Below are 26,153 nucleotides of genomic sequence, written 5' to 3' on the forward strand. Positions count from 1 at the left end.
GAAGCAGTGTAGGCTTGTTTGTTCCATATGCGTGCAAACGATGATGCAGGGCCGAGGAAAATGGCCCGTTTTCAATCCCTGAAATTACCTGATTGGACTTTACCCAAAATAAAAAGTTTTGGAGGAGGGCGAGATAGAAAAAGACCCTAAATACTAAGAAAAAGGGGAACCTTTTATTATTATTATTATTATTATTATTATTCCTCCTTCCATAATTCACACAGAGGAATTCAACCAACCAACCAAACCCAAATCAACTGAATTACAGGGCTGCAATTCAAGATGCCAAGTGCCTTCCAGCCAGGCAAAGAGAGGCCACCATTCTCCAAACCCAGTCCAAAAGGACAGAGCACCAAGGGGTGACTCTCCAGAAGATGGGGAGAGCCATATTGACCCATACCGAGGAACATCAGGAGTGCAACGAGCAAGGCAGAAGAGCCGAAAAAGTGGGAAATGTTCTGGGAGGGAGGGAGGAGGAAACAGGGCATTTCTTCTCATTCACCCCAAACACAGCCCCTTTGGGTCCATCGTTCAGGGCATCCCATCTCGAGGGATCAAATCCTCCGGAGCCCAGCAGGACCCCAGCCTCCTCTTCTTTCACGGGGGGCCTGCCTTCCCCAACCTGGTGCCCTCCTTCCAGATGCATCGAGTAGTAGCTCTCATGCTGGCTGGGGAGGATGGGGGTTGCTGTCCAAAGCCCCTGGAGGCTGCAAAAGCTGCTTCTGGGCCAGAGCGGAGGGCTCCAGCAGATTCGGGTCTTGCCCCTCCGCGCCAGTCAGAATGAAACCACAGGCTGGAGAAGAGAGGGGCTCATTTCTTCCCCAGCTGAGCCTTCGCCTGGTCCAGCTTGGCCGCCACGGTGGCGTCGGTGCACTTGGAGAGGATGAGGTTCATCTCCCCCTCGTTCTTGCGCTCGATGGCGGCTTCGGCGGCCTGGTTGAAGTCCCTGCCGCCATGGAGAGAAATAAAGAGACGTTAAAACAACGCCCGGGAGGCCCAAAGGAATGGCGTTTCGTAGCTTACGGAGTTACTTCTAAGGTGGTTCGCCAACTGAAGAGCACAAAGGGGCTAGTCCTCAAGAGGATGCGTCTCATAAGCTAGCAGGCTAATCCCCCCCTTTATACTTTCTTTGGAAGAACTGAGCTTTCCCTCTTTTAAGATGGCACCTATCCCATATTTTAAAGGGGGCTGTAGCAATATGACCAGTGCACCGTTGAACCCAAAGCCCTTTTCCCATTTTGGGTCCAAACTCTGCACTCCTTCAACTGCAACTGTGAAATCACAAACTGGGGTGGGTCCACTGAAACCATCTCATCCAGTGTTTCTCCAACGTGGCCGCTTTAAGATGGGTGGACTTCAACTCCCAGAATTCCCCAGCCAGCATGGGGAATTCTGGGAGTTGAAGTCCACCCATCTTAAAGCAGCCACGTTGGAGAAACACTGATCTAGTCCAACCCGCTGCGGGAATCCAGATCCCAGCATCCCTGACGGACAGCCGCCTGCTCTTTGCCCGAACTCTGACTAACTAGGTCCACTGTCCTGCTGCTCCTGCCCACACCTTGCCAACTGTCCACCCAAATCTGTTTTTTTGGAACTTAAATCCATTCTTCCCTCTCCCGCCCGCTGCCCTGAGAAAGAACAGCTCGGAGCCTTCCTCTTCTGCTCGACGTCCTTTGCAATGACTCCCGTGTCCTGCCTTGGCCATCTTCAATCTCTGTCGGATTTCAATTTGTGTCCTCGGCTGAAAACGCACCCCATTTGACGACCGGTTCAGACAAGCCGGAACAGACGCCGAGAAGGGCCACAAAGTTAATCAGGGCCTGGCCCCAATGTGTCAGGTCCCAGCCTGCCAGCCTTCTGCTCTTCCTCCTCTTGCTGGTTGCTAGAGGCTGGGGCATAAGGAACTGGCTCCCGGGGAACGAGAACCTCGTGGGGCCGAGACTCCAGCGGAGGCCACGCATGCAACGTACCCCACCAAAAGGAAAGCCTTCACTTTCTGCTCAGGGGTCACTCGGGCAGCGTATTTCTTGGCCTCGCTCTGATTGCAGTACTTCATGCTGATCTCTGCAAAGGGCTGCAAGGGGGGAAAGGGGACCACCATGTGATCATGTGCCGTGCAAATCAGAGAAGCCCCACAAAGCTGACTCTTGTTTTCTTTCAGGCCTTGACCCCCTTCAGTTGAAGCTTCTACCAAGGAAAATAGCGAGAAATTTTAAGAGGAGGGGAGATGATAGGTTTTTAATATCCGTTGAAGAAAGGTTGGAAGTCACTATATTTCAGACCTTTAGTTTTTTTTCCTTTCTTTTTCTTTTCTTGTATCTCTTTCTTATTTTTTTTTCCCTATCTCTTTCTTTAGATTTGTCTTTTACTTTATGTAAAATCCTAAAGAAAATGGCAAGGAATTGAGGTCTGGCCTTGAAAAAGCGTTGGGGGAGGGAAACGGTTACTCAGGGAAGCCGAACGTGCAAGAAGGGGTCTTCAAACTTGGCCTTGTTGCCCTTAAAAAGGGGTAGTGAAGATTTTGGAGAGGCTTTCAAGATTCAGTTAAGAGACTCCGGAATGGGGTTTCCCAACTGTGGACTTCAACTCCCAGAATTCTCATCGATGGCCATGCTGGCTTTGGAATTCTGGGATTTCAGGTCCACACACCTGGAAATGCTCAAGGTTGGGAAACGTGCTCTCTAAAAACCCAGGAGTGTTCCTGGATTCCTGGTGGTGTGGAATTTTCTTGATGTGGCCTACTTTTTGACGGGGCTCCTTCCATGAATGTTGGTAGAGTTCAAGCGTGTTGAGTAAGAAAACAGACCCACCACCTTCCCCCATCATCTTCCCCCTTCTCACCAGGTAGCCGATAGGGGACTTTTTGGACTTGGAGAACTTCTCTAGATCTTCCCAGGCCCCCTGCTCCGCCAAGGCGCTGATCTTCAGCCACCAGAACCTGTCAGGATGGCAAGGGAAAATTCCAAAACTAACCTCTGTCTTCAACTTGAGGCTCTCCAGATGTGTTGGAAGACACATCCAGCTTAAAGAAATAGGTTGGTTCTCTCACAGAATAACAGAATAATGGCTCGTACTTTAGGCAGGGTTTCACCCCTCTGAAAGTTCACTGCCCAACCCGACATCTCAGTTCAGGAGATCGAGATTAAGCAAACTGGCTCAACTCTGGAGTGTGGTGCCCAAATCCAGCTTGTTTAAATTAAAAAAAATATATGCAGCACTTGGTTGCAATTGTCTTCGTCCATTTTGTTATAAAATGGAGCAACGTTGTGGGAAAAAGTCCCAGAAACAAACTCTTTGCATTGACTTGACTTACATCATTTGCACTGAAACCTATTTAATGCCCAAGAACAAGTATTCGTGCAGTTAAGATGGAAATGCGAGGCCTTTATAACAAATAACCCAAGAATTCTGAAATTTACCCAGTGGACGGGGGGCGGCTTTCCCACCCCACGTAGCAGGAAGGGATCTCGCGACTTCACCACTGGGCCTGGAACCACCTTATATCACTTTGTCCATATGCTATTTCCTGATCAGCAACGTGCAGATGGACTTACTGGCCTTGAGCCACTGCCTTGAGAGAGAGATTTGCTCTGCAACCCCCAAGATTTAGCCCAGTTTATTGCTCTCCGAATGGAAGCAGAACCACCATTGTGGCCTACCTCGCCACAGACCACAGGCCTGCCCCTTTCAAGCCAACCAGGGGTCGGACCCTTCGCGCTGTGCTTCTCGGACCACAGCCCGGGCCAGGGACTGTTCTCACCGTTTATCGGGGATCCTGAAGTCGCGGTACAGTTGCTCAGCTTGCTTCTGCTTCCCATCCAGAATGAGGTTGTAGACGGTGTCATGGAGGGAAAGGTCCACGTAGGGCTTGTCAAAGTCATCCTGAAATCGGCGCTGCTGACGCAAGAGCTTTATTTGGTCTTCGGTGGCCTGGGGAATGGAGCAGGGAAGAGACAGGTCTTTTCAGGCATGGCCAGGGATGGGGACCTCGGCTCCAGCAGGGTCGCCAACCTGCCACCCATCAGCGACAACCCTCCCCCCCCGCAAAAAAACCCACATCCCCAGAACTCAAAAGCACAAGGGTTATCTTTTGGCAGACCATTTCTAAAATTCAGAATTAAAGGTGGAAAGGAAAATACTGGAGGACTCTTCTTTCAGCCCCGTTCTTTGCTCGCCAGTTCCCCAAAGAGAGAAGGAGGTCAAGGATGGAACGGGATCCGCCTGCAACAACCTGATCAGCAAAAATCATTTTGGGAGAAAAATCTCCTCTTGGCTTCCAGCAGACAGAGAAGAACGTCTGGAGCCATCAGGAGTTCTGGCAACCGGACCTCTCCAGCCTTTGCAAGGCCAGGGCCCTTTTCTCAAGCCAAATGCAACAGGGACATTGCTAAGTTTGAAAAAACAGTTTCTAGATCTGGAATTGCAGCTCCCAGAATTTCCAGCCAACACCGACACGGAGGTCCTGCAGTTTCACGTCACCAAAGAGCACAGCTGGCTGGAATGAACAGCCAGCTGGAGAAACCTACTTCAATCTAGCAGGACCGGCTCCACCAGCCTCCCTAAGGGCCCATTTCCAATTGTTCAAGAAAGCCCCCCGCAATGAACCAAGGAAGAAATCGCACAGTGGTGTCCTGTCCTTTCTTTCAGCTGCTCTTTCTCACGCTCCTGGGGAAGACCCTCCCGTCCCCCACATCAACGTGAGTCTAAGGACCGCTGCCCCGCATCAAGATCTCTTTGGCCCGCAGCGCCTTGTGCCCTCACCTTGGCTGCAAACTCATTCTTGGCTTTGTAGTATTCGTCCACCGCATTCTGCAGACTGGCCACACGCCCCTCGATCCACTGCGGAAGGAAGGACATCCTGCAGGGTTAATCGGGTTTGCAAGGACCTGCCTGCGGCAGAAAGCACTTAAAAAAAAATAGCAGAGCAATTAAGAAGATACCGCGCCCGTCCTTTCACGAAGCTGTAATCGGTCGCTTGGTTTTAGCGAAGCACCAGGTGAGAGTCCAGCCTGAGCAGCTTATAAACCATGGTCACAGCATTGTGCTCAGTGTGAGCGAAATCATCACGCCCCACTCACCAGACCGTGCCTTAAATCAGAAAAACGCAGCTCTCTGCCCCATTTTCCAGATCTGAGATTTCGAGATTCAGGGGAATCTCAGAATCTCAAAATTGGAGAACCTCTATCTTTCTGCCCCCCTAACATTGCCAGTCCTGTCTCGCATGTTCATGAGAAGCAACCTGGCTAACTTTCCCACATCTTCTTGCTTGATTCCCCCCCCCCCCCGAGACAGCAACAAGGAGCTATGCAAAACTGTTCGCCTCCCTTTTGAAACCCTCTTTGCCCCTTCCTCCCTGGCCCACTTTCCGAGATTTCAACCAGTCCCTTAAGGACTAGAAACTTTCGGAGGGCGAGAGGGGGGTCATTAAGAAGGAAGGAGAGTGAGCGGTTGTTTGTCTGTCTTCCCTTTAAAAACAAATGCAAAGTTTCCCAGGTGTGAAAATATATTTTCTTGTTGGTCTCCTACGGGCACCCTCTGGGCCTGATTCTGCCAGCCCTATTTCGATGCCCGCTGCCTCCTTGCCACGTTCCAAGGGCACCCACCTTCTCACTGACGTAGCTGCTGCGGACGTGGAAGTTGCCGAGCTCCTGGTGATTGTCATCCTGGTTGTAAAGATCTTTGAGGGTATTCGGCTCCTTATGTTTGCAGAACTGAGGATTAGCAAATCCAACATTCAGGGGTGGTAAATCCGGGGAAAGCAGTGCCCACCTCAGGGACCGGGAGGGAACTTCCCTTAGGAGAAACCTCCCGTAACATGAACAAAGCCAACAGTTCAAGAATACATGAGCCTGTCTGGTGAGGGCGCTGGACTAGAAACCAGGAGACCATGAGTTCTAGTTCTGCCATCAGCATGGAAAATCCCTGGTGGATTTGGGCCAGCCATTCTCCCTCAGCCCAACCCACCTCGCAGGGTTGTTGTGGGGCACAAAGGAGGCAGGAGCATTAGATACGCCTTGAGTTGTACACAATAAAGGTGGGGCGTAAATCTATTAATCATCATCCTTTTCATGGGTACTCAGCTTTCTTTTTAAGATCGTTTTTGGAGCTTTATCTCCGTTTTATTTATCTTGTTTACTTATTCAGTATGGATGACTCCAGCCGACTCTGGGCAGTTTGTTCAATAAAAGCCTGGAGTCTTGAAAATAAAAGAGAAAATAAAATGGGGACCCTCCTGGTGGTCTGAACATTATAGTTTCGTTCTAATTCACAGTGGTGTTTGGGTTGAAGACGAAGAGGCCCAGAGCCTGTCCAGACACAGCATCGTCTGGCTGAGAAACCAAGATGAGTATTAAGAAATTCTTGACACAGAAAATTCAGTTTTGTAGGGAACATGCACGGTGAGCCTCTCTACAGTCCGTTCTCACACCCCGTACTGGTCCGTGGAATATTTCAGCTGCAGAAAACATGCAAATTATTTGAAACATCTGAACGTGATCTTAAGCTGTTAATCCACAGCATTATCTGGCCATTCTGTCAATTTTCTTCTCCATCAAGTCAGGTAGAAAACTCTACAGCAGTGTTTTTCAAAGTTGGCATGTTTAAGATGGGTGGACTTCAACTCCCAGAATTCCCCAGCCAGCCATGCTGGCTGGGGAATTCTGGGAGTTGAAGTCCACCCATCTTAAACTTGCCAACTTTGAAAAACACTGCTGTGGAGTTACCAGAGCCCCCATACACAGCGAGGAGGGCCAGGCTTGAGTTTTTGGCTGGATGTGGCCCCCCCAGTCACCCAGGATTGTGCTTCCCACATCTGGCGATCCATATATTCCCATATATTCCCAAGTCCCGTGGCCTTGTCCCGCATCTGCTTCTGGAATCTCGACTGGCTTTTCTGCTGGAGCACAGCTGGGCCAGTGTTCAAGCAAAGGAGCGCGTGGTCCAAAGCCTCACCTGGCGATAGAGACTCAGTGCAACAGGTTGGTTCTGCAGGGCCATGAAGAAATCTCCCCGGCTGAGTTCGTCCTTGAGGTGCAAGATGACCGTGTAAACTGGGCAGGAGAAAGAGCAGAAATCAGCTGGCCAAGCGAGAGAAAAAACTGCCGGCCTGCTCCACCCCCTCGGGGTTGCAATTTGCAGCCGAGAGAGCAGGTAAATCTGCGCTCGCACTCTCCTTGCAGGATGCAAGGGGACGCTAGAAAAAAACCACCTCTTATTTTCCTGCGCTGGCCAAGAAACGCTTCAGCATCGCAGCTTCAGAGAGAAAGGTGGCTAGAATGGATGGACCCCCAAGATACATCTAACAGCTGAGGTCTGGTTTAAAACAGGGACCGCCAGCTGAGATCCACCTTCGACGTGGGAAAGAGTCCCTCCCTGGTCAATTCCAGGCCAAAATTCTGCATTGTAGCTGCCAGATTAGCCTTCTCCAGCTAATCTCTCAATGGAGATTGCGGGCCCCTAATGTCTCTTGCAAGACATGAGAAAGACACCTGTTTGCGGAATCAGGAGGAGTCTGGTAGTCCCTCTTCTATTTAATACATTTTATTAAAAGATAGAAGTTTGTTCGTTGGAAAAGGGGCCACCAGACTCTTCCTCATTGTTGCCCCCAGAGAACAACATGGCTGTCTGTCTACCACAGTGTTTTTCAACCTTGGCAACTTTAAGATGCGTGGACTTCAACTCCCAGAGTTCCCACGCCAGCATGCTGGTGGGGGATTTCTGGGAGTTGAAGTCCACGCATCTTAAAGCATGCTGGCGGGGGAATTCTGGGAGCTGAAGTTGCCCAGGTTGAAACCCACTTGTGATGGAAGGCACAAGTGGGGAGGCTTCTGGCATGGAGCTTCAAGGTTACAGGGAGGGGGAGTGATGTTCCAAGCGCCTCCTCAGCCCCCAGCTGGACTGCGTGAAAGTAAGGAGGAAGAGACTGACTGATGTCAGGTTCAGCCCAAGAATCACACGAGAGAGTCCGGAAATCAGCTCAGCTTCTTTATTAGCTTGCACCTAAGAGACAGAATCTCGCCAGACTAACTCTAATTCCCCAATGAGAGGAACTATAACCATCAAGCCCTTAGGGAGGGTCCGGCCTCTTCCTCCTTACTTTCATGCAGTCCAGCTGGGGGCTGAGGAGACACTTGGAATGCCACCCCCCCCACCCGTAACCTTGAAGCTCCATGCCAGAAGCCTCCCCACTCGTGCCTTCCACCATGCCACCGGTCTCCAACGTATACAAGAATGACAGGAGGGCAATGCTGGATTAACCTCTCACGAAGTCTACTGGCCCAGGCTACACCCCGCCCCCCGTACATTTTCCAGCCCTGCTGGAAGACAGGCAAAGAAAAGGAGCCCCCCCCCTGGTTTACCCAGGTCACTATCCCCGCTCTCAATGGCTCTGCTCAACGCCAGGTGGCTCCTCTTCATCGTGAGCAAGAGAGGGACCTGCTTCCCCGACCGGGGTTCGTACTCCAGCAGCTGCAAACAAGCACATAGTTTCCGTCAGGGGAAGCAGGGAGGCAGTCCCCCCCCAATTTTAAGGCAATGCCCAGGAAGGTCCACCTGCTTTGGGGGACCAGGAAGTGCAAGCAGAAGGTGCAGAGAGCAGCTGGAACAGTCCAGCACCATCAGCTTCCAGGGATGGGCGTTGTAGTCCAAGAAATAGAAGAGGCTCCAGATTGGGGTGGACCTTTCTCAAGGGGGGTGGGTGGGCAAGCAATACTTTTCAAATCCAACGGCTAGGCAGTCACAGCAAAACTAACCCATGCCCGAGCAATGGAGCAAGCGTGATCCCACCAGTCTCTCGCTCTCAGATACTGAAATCACTCTCGCTCCCTTCTTTTGGAACGGGATCGTTTGGCCTCTGTTTGCTATTTTAGGATTCCTCAAAAGCTCCCCATTTCTGGGGAATGAGCTTCAGTGGAGCTCCAAAGGAAGGGGAGAATAAATTACGTGGATGGAGGTTGCAGGGAGGGGAAAAAAGGAGGGGGTAATATTCAAGTGAATATTCAGCCCCCTGCCCTGCGAAATGTGAAAAAAAGCCCAGGGGTGGTGTGCTGGCTGAGGATGATGGGGACAACAGTCTAGCACAGTGTTTTTCAACCCTGGCCACTTTAAGAAGGGTGGACTTCAACTCCCAGAATTCCCCAGCCAGCAATTCTGGCTGGGGAATTCTGGGAGTTGAAGTCCACCCTTCTTAAAGTGGCCAGGGTTGAAAATCACTGGTCTAGCACGACAACTAGCTATCTTGGATGATAACCTGAGCACAAAAGGTAGGTTTTCAGTCTACCAGCAATGGGCCCTAAAGAATGGTTTCTGCTCTATCATGTCGGGTGGGTCTCTGCAGCACTCCAATTTAACCTTGGGGGGGGCTTCACCTCCGTCACGATCACATCAGCCGCGGCTTTGTTCTCGCTGGGTGGGGTGGACCCAAGTCAGTCTGCAGAATGCCGATGAAAGCGGAAGCCTTCGGGTCCTTCCCCATGACAGAGAGAGGAGCCCCTTACATCTAGAAAGCTAGCACGTCAGGGAAAAGGCCAGGATAGAACCCTTTCCTCTCCCCTGCCCGTTTACTATAGAGGAGAAACGTTTCTGAAACTAAGAAGCTTTCGACCCCTAGCAGCCCAGATAAGGGGAGCCATATCTGAAACAACTAGGTTCTCCTTGATGGAAGCCCCTTTGTGTTCTGCGTCACGGGCCCTCCTTCCATGCCAGACACCCTCTGCATCAGCAGCTCTGGGCTCCCCCGTTTCTCTTGTACCTTGATAGCCAGCTCCGGTCGGTTGCTCTCATAAGCCTGGGTAGCAATGTCTGAGTAAGAAATGCCCACGGCGTCGCCCAGTTTCTGGCTGATGACTTGGGCCAGTTCTTCATCGGACTTGTCTCTCTGTTGTACCTGAGAATGGCACGGCACGTACGCGTGGGCATCATCAGAAGGCGGACGCTAAGACGTGGCACGCCCACGTGGCTTGGTGACAGGTTCAACACAGTGCTCCGGGCAACTTTGCTAGCATCCCTTAAGGAGGCCATTTGTTGACGCAGCGTTCTCAAATGATGCGCTACGCTCTGGATCTCCGCTGCTTGGGAACTCTGGGAGGCAGAGTCCCACATCTGGAGGGCACCAGGTTGGGAACCTGGAACCTGGTATTGAAGCCCACCCATCTTAAAGTGGCCAAGGCTGAGAAACCCTGTTCTAACTTGCAACGAATGGAGAATCCTGCATTCCCAACCGTCTTCTCCAGCAAGGATGTTATTTTGCCGCAGCTTAGATTTTGTGAATTTATTTATTTCTCTCATCTATCTATCTATCTATCTATCTATCTATCTATCTATCTATCTATCTATCTATCTATCTATCCATCCATCCATCCATCCATCCATCCATCCATCCATCCATCCATCCATCCATCCATCTATCTATCTATCTATCCATCCATCTCACCCCTGGGCGGCACGCGGGATTAAAACACATCGTCGAAAGGGTGAGCCACAGGTGTTCCTGTTACCCATCCTGTGCATTTCACTGAAGCCTCCTTGAGAGGACGAGGGCTAACGTTGTGAGATCAGCAGGAATCACTTTGGGCCGGTTTGCACCAACTCAGTCCCTGGCAAAAGCTGTAAGGAGAACTCCAGATGTTCAGCTCGTACCTTATAACAGGCCCAGTGAGCCAAGATCCGGCTTATTCCCTGGAACTCGGAGAGGCGGAGGTATTCGCAGATCTTGATGGCCACTGGATAAAGTCTTCTCAGGACCACCCTAAGACACAACGGCCAAAGGAACGCGTCACCCCTCTGGGCTACTAGCCTCGGGATATGCATGCATCCTCAGGAATCATAGCTCTATCCCCAGCTAGGAGCCGAAAGAGAGCCTCCATCTTCAGGGGCAGGATATCTTGGGCTACTACTGGTGTTCAGCCTCAGACTCCAATAGGAGAGGACTGCCCCGTAACAGGTGAGATCAGGCAAGACCTGACGGTTTTCGGATGGAAAAGAGAAAAACAGCCCAAGACCTGCAGTATATTTATCGGAGGGAGGGGTTACCTATCCAACAAAACTTCCTTGGTCAGCTGTTTGTATCTGTAAAGCATCTGTTAAGAAGAAAGTATTTTCTAGCCGGTTTTGGAAACATTTGGAAAGTTGGTTCAGGAACCCTGAAGGAGGGGAGACCAGAGGGTTGCATGTTACCCCCCCAGCCCACCCCAGCTATATCCGCCCCCAGTGATCCAACTCCATACTGCTTCTATAATACTATGAAAATCCAACCATCGCTCGCCAATTAGAAAAGAGTTATGGAGAAGGGGTTTCGTATGTGCTGAGTGCAGCGAGGCTACTATGCACCCAAAGGTGGAGAAATACTGAAATACCCACAATGACTGGACTGTGATGACGGAATTTGTGAAAATGGTAAAACTGACCTCTTTGATCGGGGATAAAACAACAAGTATTTTTATCAAAGACCGGAAACTTTTTATGGACATTTTGCTAAGAATGGGGGAAAAATGATTTGGTGGTTTATGGATTTGTTGATTAAAAAGGGTTGGATATGGCAAGGGAATGATGATATAATCTTAAGGAGGGAGGCGAGACGATTTGTTTGTGTGAATCTGCTTTGTGTGTAAAGAAGATCAGGAGCCCGTTATCTTTCCTTGTTTCCATCTATATATCTTTCTGAGCTTCTCGCTTCACTTTTTTCCTTTTTCCTCTTTTCTTTAACTTCTTTAATCCTGCTTTGTATTGCCTTTAGTTCTTGTGAACATTCTGAATAAAATTATGAAAAAACCACCACCAACAACCTCTCTAAAAGGGTGGTGTTGTTAAGTTCCAGTGTCCTTCTTCGGAATGTAAATATGCTGGAAACGCTACATCTTGGAAGTCAGGAGCGATAAGGCTTGGACGTGTGGACTGGCAAATTATTTCTAGAGGCGGCCTAGCATCGTCTATCAGACGCCCCAAAGCTGGAATATTGCCTGAAGGAGCCACAGCCAAGCTGGAATGAATGGTGGGGCCAAATCCAGAGGGGCTGAAGGATGGATGAGAGACGATCAACACCAACGAGGACTTTGGAGGAGCTAAAAGTGCTGTATTTCCCCCTGGCCGGGAGGGACTCCACCATCAACCCCCTAACACAGGCCTTGTCCTCTCAACTGGCCGCCCAGCATTTCCCTGCTTCTTCAGCTATTGCTGATTCCATTTTCCGTCCCCAGCCAAGCTGAAGGCTTGCTGAATACAGAGCAGAGGAGCCTCAGACTCTGGTATCTGATCTAGGGATATTTTTGCACATATAACTTTCCCTGGGGGTGTCTATTGCTTGTAAGTGGAATGCTCACCTTTGCAAAATCCTTTAAATAAGCTAAGAGAAAAGTAATGGATTCTTTCCTTTGATTGCATCTTACCTGAAACTGCACCCAGGCATTTACAGGGAAGTGAACATACTTCCTGTAATATCATACAGGCAGTCCTCGCTTAACGACCATTTGTTTAGCAATCATTCAAAGTTATGATGGCACTAAAAAAGTGACTTAAGACCGGTGCCCAAAGTTATGACCGTCACAGTGCCCCCATGGTCACGTGATCACGATCCGGGCGCTCGGCAGCCAGCTTGGACTTACAACAGTTGCAGTGTCCCAGGGTCATATGATCACCATTTGCGGCCTTCCCAGCTGGCTTCTGGCAAACAAAAGCAGTGGGGAACCGTGTGATTCACTTAACGACCACTTGATTCACTTAACGATTGTGGTGATTCGCTTAACAACTGCCAGAAAAAAGGTTGTAAAATTGGGTCTGATCATGTGATGATTCACTTAACAACCATATTGCTTAGCAACCTAAATTCCGGTCCCAATTGTGGTTGTTAAGCGAGGACTACCTGTACGTTGAGAACAGTATGTTGGGTTAGGGAGCTCCCCCAGCCCATAGAGAGGTTTAGGAACCAGAGACCTGTTTTTAAGTGGCAAAAGGCATCTTGGTGGGAAATGGGGCTACCAGGGACACTGGACCTTATCTATGTGGGCGATTGGCAGTCAGCTGTAATCATCTCCCCAGAACTGATGAAAAATCAATCTTCACATGCTGAAACTGGAGGCAGGAAAGCCAAATCCGCTGCCTGTTTGGTTCAGGCATAAGGAAAGGATACTGATCAAAGCTGAGAGGGATCCCGATCTGGTAATCTCGGACGGCGTTAAGCACCCGCAGATCTCGGCATGTTTGAACAAAGGTTTCAGGTGGAAATTTGTCAATGAAGCATTTTCCAAAAGAGGCTGCCTACGGGTACGGAAGGAAAGAGTGAATGAAGTCCCTCCCACCCAGTTAAAGGCCAAGTTTCTAGCCCTCATGGTGGCAAGTGGAGTTGGAAAGCACCAAAACCATGTTTGCTGAAGTCTGTCGGGTACATGAAGAAAACCTGCAAAGACCAGGAATTGGGGAGTTCTAGTTCATGGCCTCTTAGGGTCCAGAGCAGAGTACCGTTCTCTTGTGCTACAGTAGAAATGTCTGCCTTGGCCACATCATAAGGCAGTTTCCCATAATGCAAGAACAAATGATATCTGAGATGATATCATCATCTTCATCATCATCATCATCTCCACACCATTCTGCCTCCTGGAGGAGCCCCCCGTGGCGGGCCAAATATCCACCCATCTTCAAGGGGCCAAGGCTGAAAAACACTGAATCCTTCTGTCCTGCTGACTGGGGAATTCTGGGAGTTGAAGTCCACCCATCTTCAAGGGGCCAAGGTTGAAAAACACTGATCTCCCTCTGTCCTGGCCCCTGAGCGGAGGGCTGGGCCCTGTCCCCCTTACCTGGAGCAGAGCTTTTTGGATATTCGGGGCGTGTTCGTAGCTGGCTGCTTTAATGCATTGCTCCACCGCCTCCGGAAGCAGCTTCTGGTCCTTGATCTCCCGCAGGTATTCATCAGCCTTCTGGCTTTCTTTCTGATAGGAGAGGAAGCACGCAGCCTTCAGGGACCTTTCCCCGCTCAGGGTCAGACCCACACACACTCACCCAAAATCCCAGCTGTTCTGGGCCCCAAAGTACTACCCTTCCCCAACATCCGACCAGGTCCTCACCCCAGCGGCTTCCAACATTGCTGGAATCCAAGCAACAACCTTGCGGAAGGACTATTCTGATTTATCTGCCCAAGAGAAGCCCGCCGGGCTCCGGGCTGGTGTTGGGAATTAATGGGATTTGGACTAGGAAAAGCAGTAGCCACTCGTTTGGGTGGATGGCATTTTAGTATTTTAGGCAAACGGTTTCAAACGCCGTCTGGCCCTTTACGGAGAAATTGTGACAGCTGGGGCTGGGGAGCAGGGGGTTGGACCAAGGCTAAAACGTCATCCCCGGGACTGTCCTGACCAGGAAGATCTTTCCAGCTTTCCTGGTTTCTTTCTACCCTCCTCGCCCCCCGCACATTACCTCATATTCCTTCTGAGCTTCCAGAAGCAGCGCTCCCGGTGACATGGAGGCAATTTTGAAGATCTCCTCGCTAGCCTCTGAAAGGGAAAGCGGGTGGGAACGTCGGCTGGGTTGACCGGCCGCTGCACGCTCTGGAAAGCCTCAGCTCCGACTATTTAAAAGCGGGGGGAAGTTTCGAGTCCTGTCTGCTCACGGGCACCCCAGGAAAACCCACCTGGGATCTCGTGAAGGAATTCGTGGGTGGATCGGGAGAAAACGCGCACCCCGTCCAGCTCTGGGACGAGGTACGAATCCTCATTCAGAGGGTACCTGCGGGTCAGCGTTAAGGACTCGTGGAGCTGGTCTTTGGAAATCAACCAAAATGAAGATCTCTGCTGAGAATTACCAACCCCCCCACTGCCCCCTTCCCTTGTGGGACCCCCATTTCCCATAAGTGGGAGAACTCTTTCCAGCAGACGTGCAAGCCGCCTCCAGAGGTAGACTGGCCCAAACTAGGGAGGTTCAGTATTCTCCGTGGGCTCTTCTCTCCCGCCTCCGTAAACTGGAAAGGATTTTTCCAAGGGCCGTCCGTGGTTTCTGAGGCTGGGAACGCCAAGAAGTGTCTTTCCAAAGAAAGGCCCCCAAATCTCACAGGCTTTGCGGTTATCTTGTGGTCGTTGCTCCTTCGTTTGAGGGGAGTCTGAGGATATCGCTCGGATGCCTTGCTACAGACTTTTCTCCCCCCCCCCAAAAATGGAATAAGGATACTGAATGCTCTGCTGATCGTTTCCAGCTACCACGAGGCATCGCTCCCACACCATCGCCACGGCGCGCTGCCGGCTCTGTTGTCGAGTGCACCTGTCACGTTAAGAATGCGCCATTTAAAAGGAGTAATCAACAATCGTGAAATGGTCAAGCTGCACCCGGGCAGATTTCAGGCTCCAGAGTCACGTCGCAGCAGAAACGTAGGGCAATGTATCAAAAGGAGTCTTGTGGCCCCTTTCCTGACTAATCCATTTTATTAAAAGGCAGGAAGGCCCCAGAGTCTGGGGCGATATTTACCACGCCATCTGCTTTGGAGGAGCTTGGAAGTCGCAAGTGAATTCAGCCATTTTTTCCTGCAGAGAAGCAGAAGAACAACGTAACACGGGAAGGACGCAACCAAGCCAGCTGATCCGAAAACATGACACTCTTTTCACCCCGGTCGGGGTACGTGCTCAGCTGCCTGAAGTTGGCTGGCTGGGGAATTCTGGGAGGTGAAGTCCGCACATCTTAAAGTTGTCAAGGTTGAGAAGCACTGGGTTGGAGCTCTGGTTGTTCCTGTCAGTTAGTGCTAGGCAGCTCTGGGTCTTTACTCTAAGCCCTGCCAGATGCAAAATCTGAGCTTTCATTGCCACGAAGCTTCTAGTCCTCTGGGTTCAAACAGCCGACTTGAAAGGGCATAGGCAAGGGCTGCTGGGATCTTGGGAGCCAGAGCAGACAACCTACCATGCTCCTTACCCTCCCCAGGACTGGCAAAAGCAGACTTGTACAAAGAAAGAAAAGAGGAGTAGGAGTAAACCCAGGAAGAACGAACGAATCTGCATCGTTGATCCAGGATGCAGAAACGAAGCACCCAGGTCCTCCGTGAAAGGCAGCCTTGCACAGTCTGCGCTCCCCCAGGTGCATCAGACTACAACTACAACTCCCATAATGTCGAGGCGGCATGCCTTTGGCTGGGAATGCTGGGAGTTGACATCCCACCACACCTGGCAGGCCCCAGGGCTGGAGAAGGCTGGCTTAGACCTAGGCGTTTTTCCCCTTTGGGGAGAACCATCCCCCTTGCCCAAAGCTCTCCCAGGGGCTTCACAGAGAAAGGGACTCTGGAAAGATCCGAGGCCCCCAACCCTGTTGTGAGCGGATCTCACCTTTAAGTTGGACCTGCCCATCCAGATGTAGCCGGTGTCGGTGAAGAGGGCCAAAAACCGGTAGTTGAACGACACCGCCATCTTGAGGAATGAGCCGGCGTGCTGGCTGAGCCCAGGCAGGGTCTACAGAAGGAAGGGAGAAGAGAAGAGAGACCCGCCAGCTGAATTCGAGACCACGCTGCCCTTCCACGTATTGTCAGATCCCGGGGGCTGAGCAAGACCCTGGTTAGGACCCCCCCCGCCCCAAGCCCCAACAGCAGCTCAACCTGTTCCTAAAAAGGAAGTTGAGGCCCAGCTGCTGAGAAATGCTTCATGGTGGAGGAAAGTGCATCGTATCCTCAGAGGCAGAGCAATGGGGAGATCTAACAGCTCTGGGCGTGCAGGAAGATGGCTCTCTGGATCAGGGGGATTACTAGTTGGAAGAGGCGGATGAACAGGCCACCCTCTGCATTCCCTTCCTCAAGGGCTCAAGGCACCCTTATTTCCCAGAGGGAAGGTGTCCCCAGCTGGCGCCCTTAAGATGCATCCAACTACACCTATGCTCCCAGCTGTGGGTGATGGGAGTTGTAGTCTGGCACCTCTGGCAAGTAGCAGGCTAGAGAAGGCTCTCAAATGGAGCACTGGTGAAATACAGCAGTTGTAGTAAAGATGATGATGAAAATGGCAGCAAGAGCTTTCAGTTGCATTTCCAGTTTAACATCTGTTCCTTGTCAGAATCCTCGCAAGATTTTGTAATAGATTGTTAGAGGGCTAGTTTAAAAAATGGTTTTTTACATGCTGCGGTTCTGCCACTGTAAAAGGGGGGGGAGCAGGGATGAGAAACCGTTGAAAGCAGATGGCTCCTTGTCACAAGCTCTGGCAGGCTCAAGGTCATGCCAGCAAGGGAATCAGGGGACCAAGAAGTAAGGGCGATGTGGGGGGGGGGAGTAAGAAAAACAGCTCTTGGCGCGCTTTTGCTCAGTCTCAGCAGTGCTTTGGATCTGTACACTTATTCTCAATAAATGAACTTTCTTTTGAATCAATATTGGTTGCAAGGAAAGTTGCTGGAGTTGGGATCAACAGGTGGCAGCTCGTTACATTCCTGCAGTAAATCTATTACGGTATTTAACAGGGGTTTCACTGCCAAATAAAATCCAGACAGGATCCAGTTCTCCCAAGCCCATGCATTCTGCACCCAAAACAAAAGGGGCCGAAAACGAAATTCAGCAGCTGAGATTCCCTGGAAGAACTGCGCATCGCTGACAGCTGGGGTGGAGAGATTTCCTCAAAAGACAGAGAAATGCACCCAAGACTATGTTGCAGCACGTGCGGGCAGGAACTCAGCACCTCCTTGCTACTCCTTAAATAGTGGCACCTTTTCCCCAGACTGTGTGGCTGTTCTCTGCAACTTTCCCACCCTGAATGCAAGTGGGATTAAATCCAAAGCGCCGTGTTACCTGAGCAAAAATGCTGATGCTGAATCTCTGGATGCAAACTGGGGCTTCGCCAGTAAAGGAACTGGGGAAGCAGCGCCCCAACCCCAGAGATGTCCTGCAGAAATACCAACTATTTGGGAGTTAAAGGAATTTTGCACACGCACCACCGGGGTGTAGGTTGTATCATCCAGAAGATACAGCTCTTGCCCAACAGCAAGGAGGATGTTGGTAACTCTGTTTTGGCACAGGACCGTCCAGCAGGAAGGGGCATTCTGAAGACCTGGCCGGGGAGGGAGAGAAGAGATCCACAGTCAGAATCTTTGCAAGAAGAAATGCTGAACCAGGATACAGATCAATTTTTTTAAGCATTCAGGTTGGGTGAATCTGGCCTGTAATGCAGGGAAGTGGCCAGAAAACCTGGCTGCATTTGGAATTTGAGAGGCTGAGGTGCAAAACAGTGCCAGGAAGATTTCTGGTGGCGTACAGCACTTCTCTGATGCCTTCTGATAGCTAATGGTCAGAATCCTTGCAATCAATCAATCAATCAATCAATCAATCAATCAGTCAGTCAATCAGTCAGTCAGTCAGTCAGTCAGTCAATCAATCAATCAATCAATCAATCAATCAATCAATCAATCAATCAATCAATCGCCTCGCTAGTTTGCTTGCTTCATTTCTGCCATTACAGTAGGGAGGGAGGGAGGGAGGGAGGGAGGGAGGTGAACTGTCAGGCGCAGATGGACTGTTATCTGGTTCTCGGGAATGACCAAGGTCGTACCAGCGTGAGACCCGTGGAGAATCTTCGACATGCGCAGGAGAGACTCAAAGGCAGAAGGGGGGAGGTGGAATGGGAACGAGGTAAAACTGAATTTTGGTGTGCGTGGGACTCAGTTCCAGCTATTGCCTTTGAGCTCTGCACTGCTTTCCAATAAACGAATTCTTCTTTGAACCTGCATTGGCTTCAATGGGAGTTGCTCTCATTGGGAACCGAGTACCGCAGTTCTCACACGAACAAAACTCCAGAAACCAGGCCATGGAAAAGCCTTGTAATTTTGCATCCCATTCTGGGACAATGTGGAGGATACATAATTGGGGCAGGGGGGGCTTCTCTTACACTAAGCCGAGGCACATGGACCACAAGAGATCTGCCTGCGTGGATTCCTTCAAGGGGAAGCTCTGGTTAATCACAGCAGAAGCCGAGGAGGAAAGCAAGGGGAATCGTTAAGGATCAGCCGGGCCCCCTTCTTTTCAGAAAGATGAGCCCCTCTCTGGCTTTCGCAGAGAGAACTGGCAAGGACAAGTCACCCATCAGCCAGATATTTGCCAGTGCTCTCATTCTCAGGTTTTGATGCAAATCTACCCACCTCATCAGAACCGGCAGGAGAGGCGTGCTACGGGACCTGTCTGTGAAAGAGTGTCATCGGGCGGGACCCAGGAGGAGCGCCTTTTCTGCCGTGGCCCCCGCCCGTGGAACATCATCCCCTCAGAGCTTAGATTGGCCCCCACCCTCCCAGTCTGGGGGTCCAGCAATGGTGGGGAGCTCTTACAATGGCTGGGTTGAACTGGTGTAGGATGAATTCTGCCACTGATCCTGATTTTTGTTTTTAAATTGATCACGGATAGTTTTTATATGTTTGTATATAGTTTTTAACGTGTTTTTATTGCATTGTTTTTACCTGTTGTGAGTCGGTCAGAGCCACTTACATGAGATGGGCAGCCATACGAATGAAATCAGTCAATCAGTCAGTCAGTCAGTCAGTCAGTCAGTCAGTCAGTCAGTCAGTCAGTCAGTCAATCAATCAATCAGGTTACAAGCTGAGTAAGCAAAAAAGGCATCGAAGCCTGGCTGAGAAAGTTAAGAGTGAAACTGCTGAACCTCCTGGGGTTCACATAACCCCTGCTTTGGCAGCCCACCCCACACTGTAGCTGCTTTGAGGTCTTCTCTTGGCGGGCTGCGAAACACAAACCAGGATGGAACCTGGTTGGCGCATAGTTGGGAGAACACCAGGAAACCAGGGGTGGGAAGTTAGACTGGGGAGTCCAAAACACATTCTGGAAGAAGGCAAACATAAACCCTTTCCATATGACTGCCCCAAAAAGTACGTGGATGCATCCACAAAGTCATCTGGAATGGAGGTTTACTTCTAACTCTCAGAAATCAAAAGAACAGCTCACAAGCGAGTGAGAAAAGGAATATGGGGGTGACGGTGCACGCTCCACTTCACACGACTAGCAGAGTTTTGCAGCTCAGAGCTCCAAGGATCCAGCGTGGCTTTCTGACTAGACTCAGACTCCCAAACCATGATGTCGAGAAGCCTGAGATTTCATTTTGCACGAAACGTGGAAAAGGTCCTGCTTCAGGAGCTACAGGCGAAACCAGCCAGTTCTCGACCTGTGACGGGGAGTTATGACGATGGGGCCGTACCTGGCACTTCAGGAAGCCTGCGGAGCTTCATGTCGTAGATGTTGTTGGCCAGGCTGAACCGGTGATGAAGGATGGACAAGATGGCCAGGCCGGTGCCATAGGTTGTGTAAAACACCCTGGCCTCCTGCACGCGTTCCTGCACCACGTCCTGAGGGACAGGGAGAGGGTTACCTTAATGGAAGAGCAGGTGAAGTCCAGGCCTGGGCCAAGGCCCAGACACAGAGTTTGGAGCACTCATGCCCACAAATACATAGCCTCGTTCCCTCTAGATCAGTGGTTTTCAAACTTGGCAACTTTCAGATGTGTGGACTTCGACTCCCAGGATTCCCCTGCCAGCATGGGTGGACTTCGTCTCCCAGAATTCTGGGAGCTGAGGTCCACACATCTTAAAGTTGCTGCGGTTGAGAAGCACTGGTCTAGGGGGAAAAGAAGAAGTGAAATAAGTTCCACTATACTGGGAACTTTTCTTGATAGGCAGGTTTTACGCGGGACCACATAAGATTGATTTTCTCCACGAGAGTAAAATATAAGAGGAAAAGGTCAAAGCAAGAAACATTGCAGCTGGTTGATTTCATATTCCTTACTGGCCAGAGGGAAAAAAAGCTATTTTTTTCAGTCAGAGAAGTCCTAACATCTCAGCTCTAGTCCTTAACTTCCCAGAGAGCTGGTGCTAAGCTTTTTTTAAAAAAAATGCATCTCCAGCAATCTCCAATTCTCCCTACAACCTTTGCCCACAAAAGAAGTCCAAGGGAAAAGGGCACATCCGGGTTCATACACCCTGCAAAGCCCTAACGTGGCTTGCTTCTTGAAGGCTTAGCGTGTTCTCTGGGCCCAACCAACCATGGCTTGAACTCAGGTCAGCCACAACCCTTCCACTTTTGAGTCACTTACATTGTTCATGGTGACCTTTTTCTTGAATTCGCCAAACAGGCTGTGGAGAAGGACAATGCCGTTCTCTTGGACACTGAGCAGGTCCTCGTTGGTGGTCCATCCCAGGTACATCGCTGGAGAATCTTTCCACTATTGGCAAAGACATGGATGCACATACATATGTCCCATCAAGGCCACCAGCTTCTAAGACTTTCCCTTCCAGCTGTAAATCCAGCATGGGTGGCTGGATCTCAAGACCTCTGGCTTTGCTTGGCTTGGCTCAGAATCCTCCTCCCTGCATCCACAGCAGCTTTTCTTCAGATGCAATTGCAACTCCCAGTATTCCCAGCCAGCTGCTGCTGAACCCCCTTGTCACACCTAGGATCCCCAAATCTTGACAGACTACATCTCCCATCATGCCTAACAATTGCCTCAGTTGGTTTACACCAGTGTTTTTCACCCTTGGAGACTTTAAGACGTGTGGACTTCAACTCCCAGAAATCCCCAGCCAGCATGCTGGTTGGGGAGTTCTGGGAGTTGAAGTCCACACGTCTTAAAGTCACCAAGGGTGAAAAACACTGGTCTAGCGTGACAACTAGCTGGCCCATGGGCCTCACTCACCACAACGCTGGCCAACTGGATCCCCGAGGCAGAATAGATTTCTAGAAGAGGCCGGGAACCAGGAGATTTCTCTCTCTTGTTTTTCATCAGTGCTAAAAAAAAAAAAAAAAAAAATAGAGGAAGCCCCTCTCCCAACAGAAATTGTGAGAACCTGGGACTTCAGATGTGCAAGGAGGTAAAAATCCATTGGGTGGGTTGAAACCTTCAGAGATACCTTGAAACTTTCTGATGCAGATGGGCGGCATACAAGTTTAACAATCAGTCAGTCAATCAATCAATCAAATAATTGGTAAAATCCTTGAGATTGCTAATTGGTAAAATTTTTGAGATCTGTCTCACTTGCATTGGCACAACCAACCTGTCTTCCCCCTCCCCTGCCTCCCCCAATTTAAATCCAACATTAGTCTAGCTTGGTGTTTCTCAAACTTGGCAACTTTAAGACGTGTGGACCTCAACTTGGCAACTTTAAGACGTGTTCAACTCCCAGAATTCCCCAGGAATTCCCATGCATCTTAAAGTTGCCAAGTTGAGGTCCACATGTCTTAAAGTTGCCAAGTTTGAAAAACACTGGGTTAGCCTCTCCATGCATCTGATGAAGGGAGCTGCAGCTCATGAAAGCTTCTTGCCTTTGAACACCATTGGTTCATCTAAAAAGGTGCTGCCACGCTCCTGATTTGTGTTGGCTTGCTGGCTCGTCCCCCAGTTCTTCTAAGCTAGGATTATTTAGAGTAGGAATACTTCCTTCAGGGCAGAAGGGTCTCACAAAAATGAGGAAAAAAACCTCCCCATAACTAGCTTGGCTCTCCTCTCTTCATCCCCTATCTCCGGAGCTGACGAACCTCAGAGGAAACCCAGAAAGGGACAGGCACAGAAAAATTTCTTGACACTACCAAAGACAGACCCACCTTTCAGGGACCGCTTTGAGCCCCACCAGCAGGACCCTCCAGTGGGCCTGGGTCTCCCAGGGTCCAGCCCTTGCCCTGAAGATTTAGAGAGGCTGCTGGACCTTAGAAGAAGCTGAGCTAACATCCTCCCTCCTGTACGTGGCTTTCAAGGATCTTTCTGGCACCTCCTTCCTGGTTACTGAAGATGCTGCCCCGGGAAATATCCACAGCCCTCACAGCTAAGTCCTGATGCTGGGCCTCTGGAAAGGTTCCAGCTGATGGGCAGGAACTAGAAAAAAACAGCTTAAATTGGAGAGCCACTGGGAAGGTCTTGGACCAGGGAAAACCAGCAGGAAGTTCACCCTCCAATGCAGAAATTCACGGGGTGACCTTGAGCCCAGCGTTCTCCCTCAGCCCCACCTGGCTCACAGGGTTATCGTGGGGAACCAGAGGAGAGAGCACGAGATAAGCCCAGCAAAGAAATAAATTCATTTCCTACCAACTTCACCTCCTGCTTTGTGTTAAACACCCTCCCAGGGTTTGATCGTTCATATGAGCTCATGAATACGCCCAAATCAAAATGCCAGAAACAGGATAAAAAGATCCCAGGGAAATGTAATGGGGAGGCTAGTCTGGCCCCCTCCCCTCTTTGCTTGGCCTGACCTGCCAGTCATCTGCCTGCGGGAGGGGAGAAAAACACTCCTGCACGTAGATCCCTAGCAGTCAAGGATGCACTGAAGCTTTGCAGTCAACGGTGCAGAGAAGCGAAGGGGGAAACGGATTCTCACATTCGTACCGATGGGGCCGCCGTACGGAGCTGCAGCAATCAAACAGTCCCGCAGGTCTTCCTTCAGGTTCCAGCCCATGCTGTAAAGTTCCAGTTTCCTAGAAGGGCGGCGGGATAATTAAAAAAAAAAGTTACAGAAAAGTGCAGGAAACACTAACACTAAGGACTGGCTTAAGGAGGGAACCACAGCTCCAACTCCCAACCACCCTGGTGAAAAGAATCAGAGGGCAGGTGATGGGAAAGCCCCAGAAAATTACAATTTTTATTTCCATAGATATAGGGCTATCCTGAAACAACGCAGTGCTGTTCTCCGTTTTGCAGACTTTTATTGGATTCTGATACTGGGGTTTGACCCCGTCTCCCTTCTACATGCCATTTCAATCACCAGCACTGTGGAAGATATTATTATTTACGTATGTATTTGGTTTTATTGTATTTTTATACTATTTTTATTGTATTTTAACTAATACGTATTTGTTGTTTTTATTGTAAACCGCCCAGAGTCACTTCCTTGTCAGATGGGCGGTGTCCAAATTTGAAATATAAATAAACAAATAAAATCAGACAGTCGTGCCCCCTTATTCAATGAAGCCCAACATTCTCTGGCCAAGCTTTTAATTCAAGAACTTCAAGTCCCAGAATTCTCAGCGTTGTCCATGGTTGACTGGGGCATTCTGGGAGTTCTTTTAATATTTTTTTCTTTCTTTTATTGATTGAATCCAAGAACTGGAAAAATAAAACAAAGACTAAGAAAACTTCAGAAAAAAAAAAGAAAGAAAACTAAAGAAGAAATAAGACAGGTCATAGGTTCACGGATTCATATACTGTACATATATAAAATTTGTACGTAACTTTTTCAAGGAGTGATAGCTACATTTCTTTAGAATCCTCCACGGCTAGTCTACGATGATGCAACTCATATTTAAGTTGGTAATAACGTCAACTCTGGGACCGCTGAGTAGTTGAGGACCTATCTGTAACTTCCCAATGCTGAAAAATAACTTTTAGAAAAGCGTATGGCCTTTTCTTTGTCCAGAGGACAAGTGTAATGCAATAGGAATAGAGTTCAAAGGAATATGAACGTCTGAGAATAGTAAATCTTGTCTCCCGATGAAGTTAATTCCCATAGTAACTTCCTTCACCCCAAACAATTATCAGACACTGTTCAAACACAGCTTAAATGAAGCATTAATCCAGTGTTCCTCAACCTTGGCCGGTTGAAGATGGGTGGACTTCATCTCCCAGAATTCCCCAGCCAGCATGGCTGGCTGGGGAATTCTGGGAGTTGAAGTCCACCCATCTTCAAGCGGCCAAGGTTGAGCAACACTGCGTTAATCTCATCACATCTCCAGCAACATGACTATTTACTCAAGCCTTATCTATACAAACATGAAGGATTCAATCTGGTGAATTCCTGGGGTTAAATCCAAATATCCGGAAGGTAGCCACATTGGGGGATCCACCTTAGGAAGCACCTCTCAGTGAATTCAGGGGGTTGACTTTGGACCAGATGCATAAACAGAATGGTGGCTGAAACAGCTGGGGCTGGGAATCAGTTCGAATCCCGCTTCAGCCCGTCTCACCCACTGGCCTGTTTGCCTTCCCCTTCCTCTCCCTGCGCCGGCTCCCAGAGGACCCCCCTGCATTGGTTTGCTAATTTAAAACATCGAAAGGTTGCACTGAAAAGAAAAGCAACCACCTAAAGCCACTGACAAAAGAACAGAAAAAACACAGCATTAACCCAGCCAGGAAATAAGAATGCAATAGAAGGAAAAAAACCCTAATTTAGAAGAAGGTTCCAGCTGAAATGCGCGGAGGGCTTGGCCCACCCCGAGGAGGAAGACGCTGGGGGGGCTGCAGAAGCACCCCCTAACCCCAGGACCGTAGCCCTGGCCGAGAGGTTGCACTACCACGCTGATCATCCCCTTCTGGCTGGGCATGATGGGCTCTGCAGTGTAACGCTGCTGGAACTGCCCGGGGCAGGGAAGTGGGCTGCTTTCGGTTTAAAAGCCTTGTGCCCCCGCCCCCGCAATAAGCTTCATGGTGCAGAGGACTGGGGGGGAGGGGGGCAGAGAGATGCAAAAGAAAGAAGGCTTTTTGGGGGGAGCAAAAGCTGAAGTCCCTAAAAAGGGCGGGGCTCCTTCTTGGAAAGAGGAGTGCATATTATGGGAAGCCTTCCTTGCACCTCAGGAAGGAAGGCCCGGAGCCTTTGGGGGGGGGGCTGGGAAAGAAAGCCACTGACCGATAGTAGGCGGATTCCCCCAGGGGGTCCCAATTGGCGGTGTAGCAATCCATGCCCGCGCGCTGGAGGGTCCCGGGCGCTCCGCTGCTCTCCTGCTGCTCCCGGGCACTTCCGCCCTCACCTCCTGGCCCAGGCAGCGGAAGGGAGGAAGCGGCGGCCGCCATCTTGCGTGAGGGCAGCCCCAGCCCGGCCTGGCTCGCGGCCGCCCCCTGGAGGGGGGCGAAAGGGCGGCGGCTTCCCCGGCGCGGCGGAGATCTCCTCCGCGGGTTTCGCGGCCAGCGATGCGGCGCGTTGCCTTTGCCTTTTCCGCGCTCCGTGGGCCGTGCGAACCAGGCCTTCCCTCCCCAGCTAGGGGCTGCTGATGGGCTGGAGGAACACCCATCATCCACTGCCTGGGCGGCCCCAGCCGCGACGTCATCTTCTCCTCTGATTCCCGGCTGAGGCTCAAAGCATCCTACGGAGAGATTGGAAACGTGGCTTTATCCCAGGCGCCAAGGAACGGCGGTCGTGGGAACGGCGGTCTGCGGTCCCCCTTTGGAAAACGCGATGTTTCCTGCCGGCCAAAGGAGGCGGATACGGCGCGATAAGATGTCCTCCTGTTCATACGACAGCAGGGTCTTCATTAG

At 50.4% G+C, this 26,153-nt stretch overlaps 1 protein-coding gene across 1 annotated transcript; it reads right to left on the reverse strand.

Moving 5' to 3' along the window:
* Window positions 1-169: 169 nt before the first annotated feature.
* Window positions 170-25,685, reverse strand: VPS16 (VPS16 core subunit of CORVET and HOPS complexes). Its single transcript, XM_088133229.1, has 24 exons — window positions 25,528-25,685; window positions 23,295-23,383; window positions 21,615-21,706; window positions 21,015-21,143; window positions 20,124-20,271; window positions 17,863-17,978; window positions 16,284-16,406; window positions 15,439-15,494; window positions 15,145-15,234; window positions 14,612-14,706; window positions 14,398-14,474; window positions 13,785-13,916; window positions 13,121-13,248; window positions 11,029-11,064; window positions 10,636-10,744; window positions 9,749-9,883; window positions 8,358-8,466; window positions 6,952-7,049; window positions 5,604-5,711; window positions 4,762-4,839; window positions 3,761-3,930; window positions 2,842-2,938; window positions 1,971-2,074; window positions 170-946 (listed from the first exon to the last, which is right to left on the reverse strand). Exons 1-24 carry the CDS (start codon window positions 25,578-25,580, stop codon window positions 811-813), a joined length of 2,508 nt encoding a protein of 835 aa, XP_087989355.1. The 5' UTR covers window positions 25,581-25,685; the 3' UTR covers window positions 170-810.
* Between the last annotated feature and the right edge of the window lie 468 nt (window positions 25,686-26,153).

The sequence above is a fragment of the Python bivittatus genome, unplaced genomic scaffold (assembly GCF_059951505.1).
Source record: "Python bivittatus isolate LINGU-HERP-01145 unplaced genomic scaffold, Pbiv_v1 ctg000070_np1212, whole genome shotgun sequence".
Lineage (NCBI taxonomy): Eukaryota > Metazoa > Chordata > Lepidosauria > Squamata > Pythonidae > Python > Python bivittatus.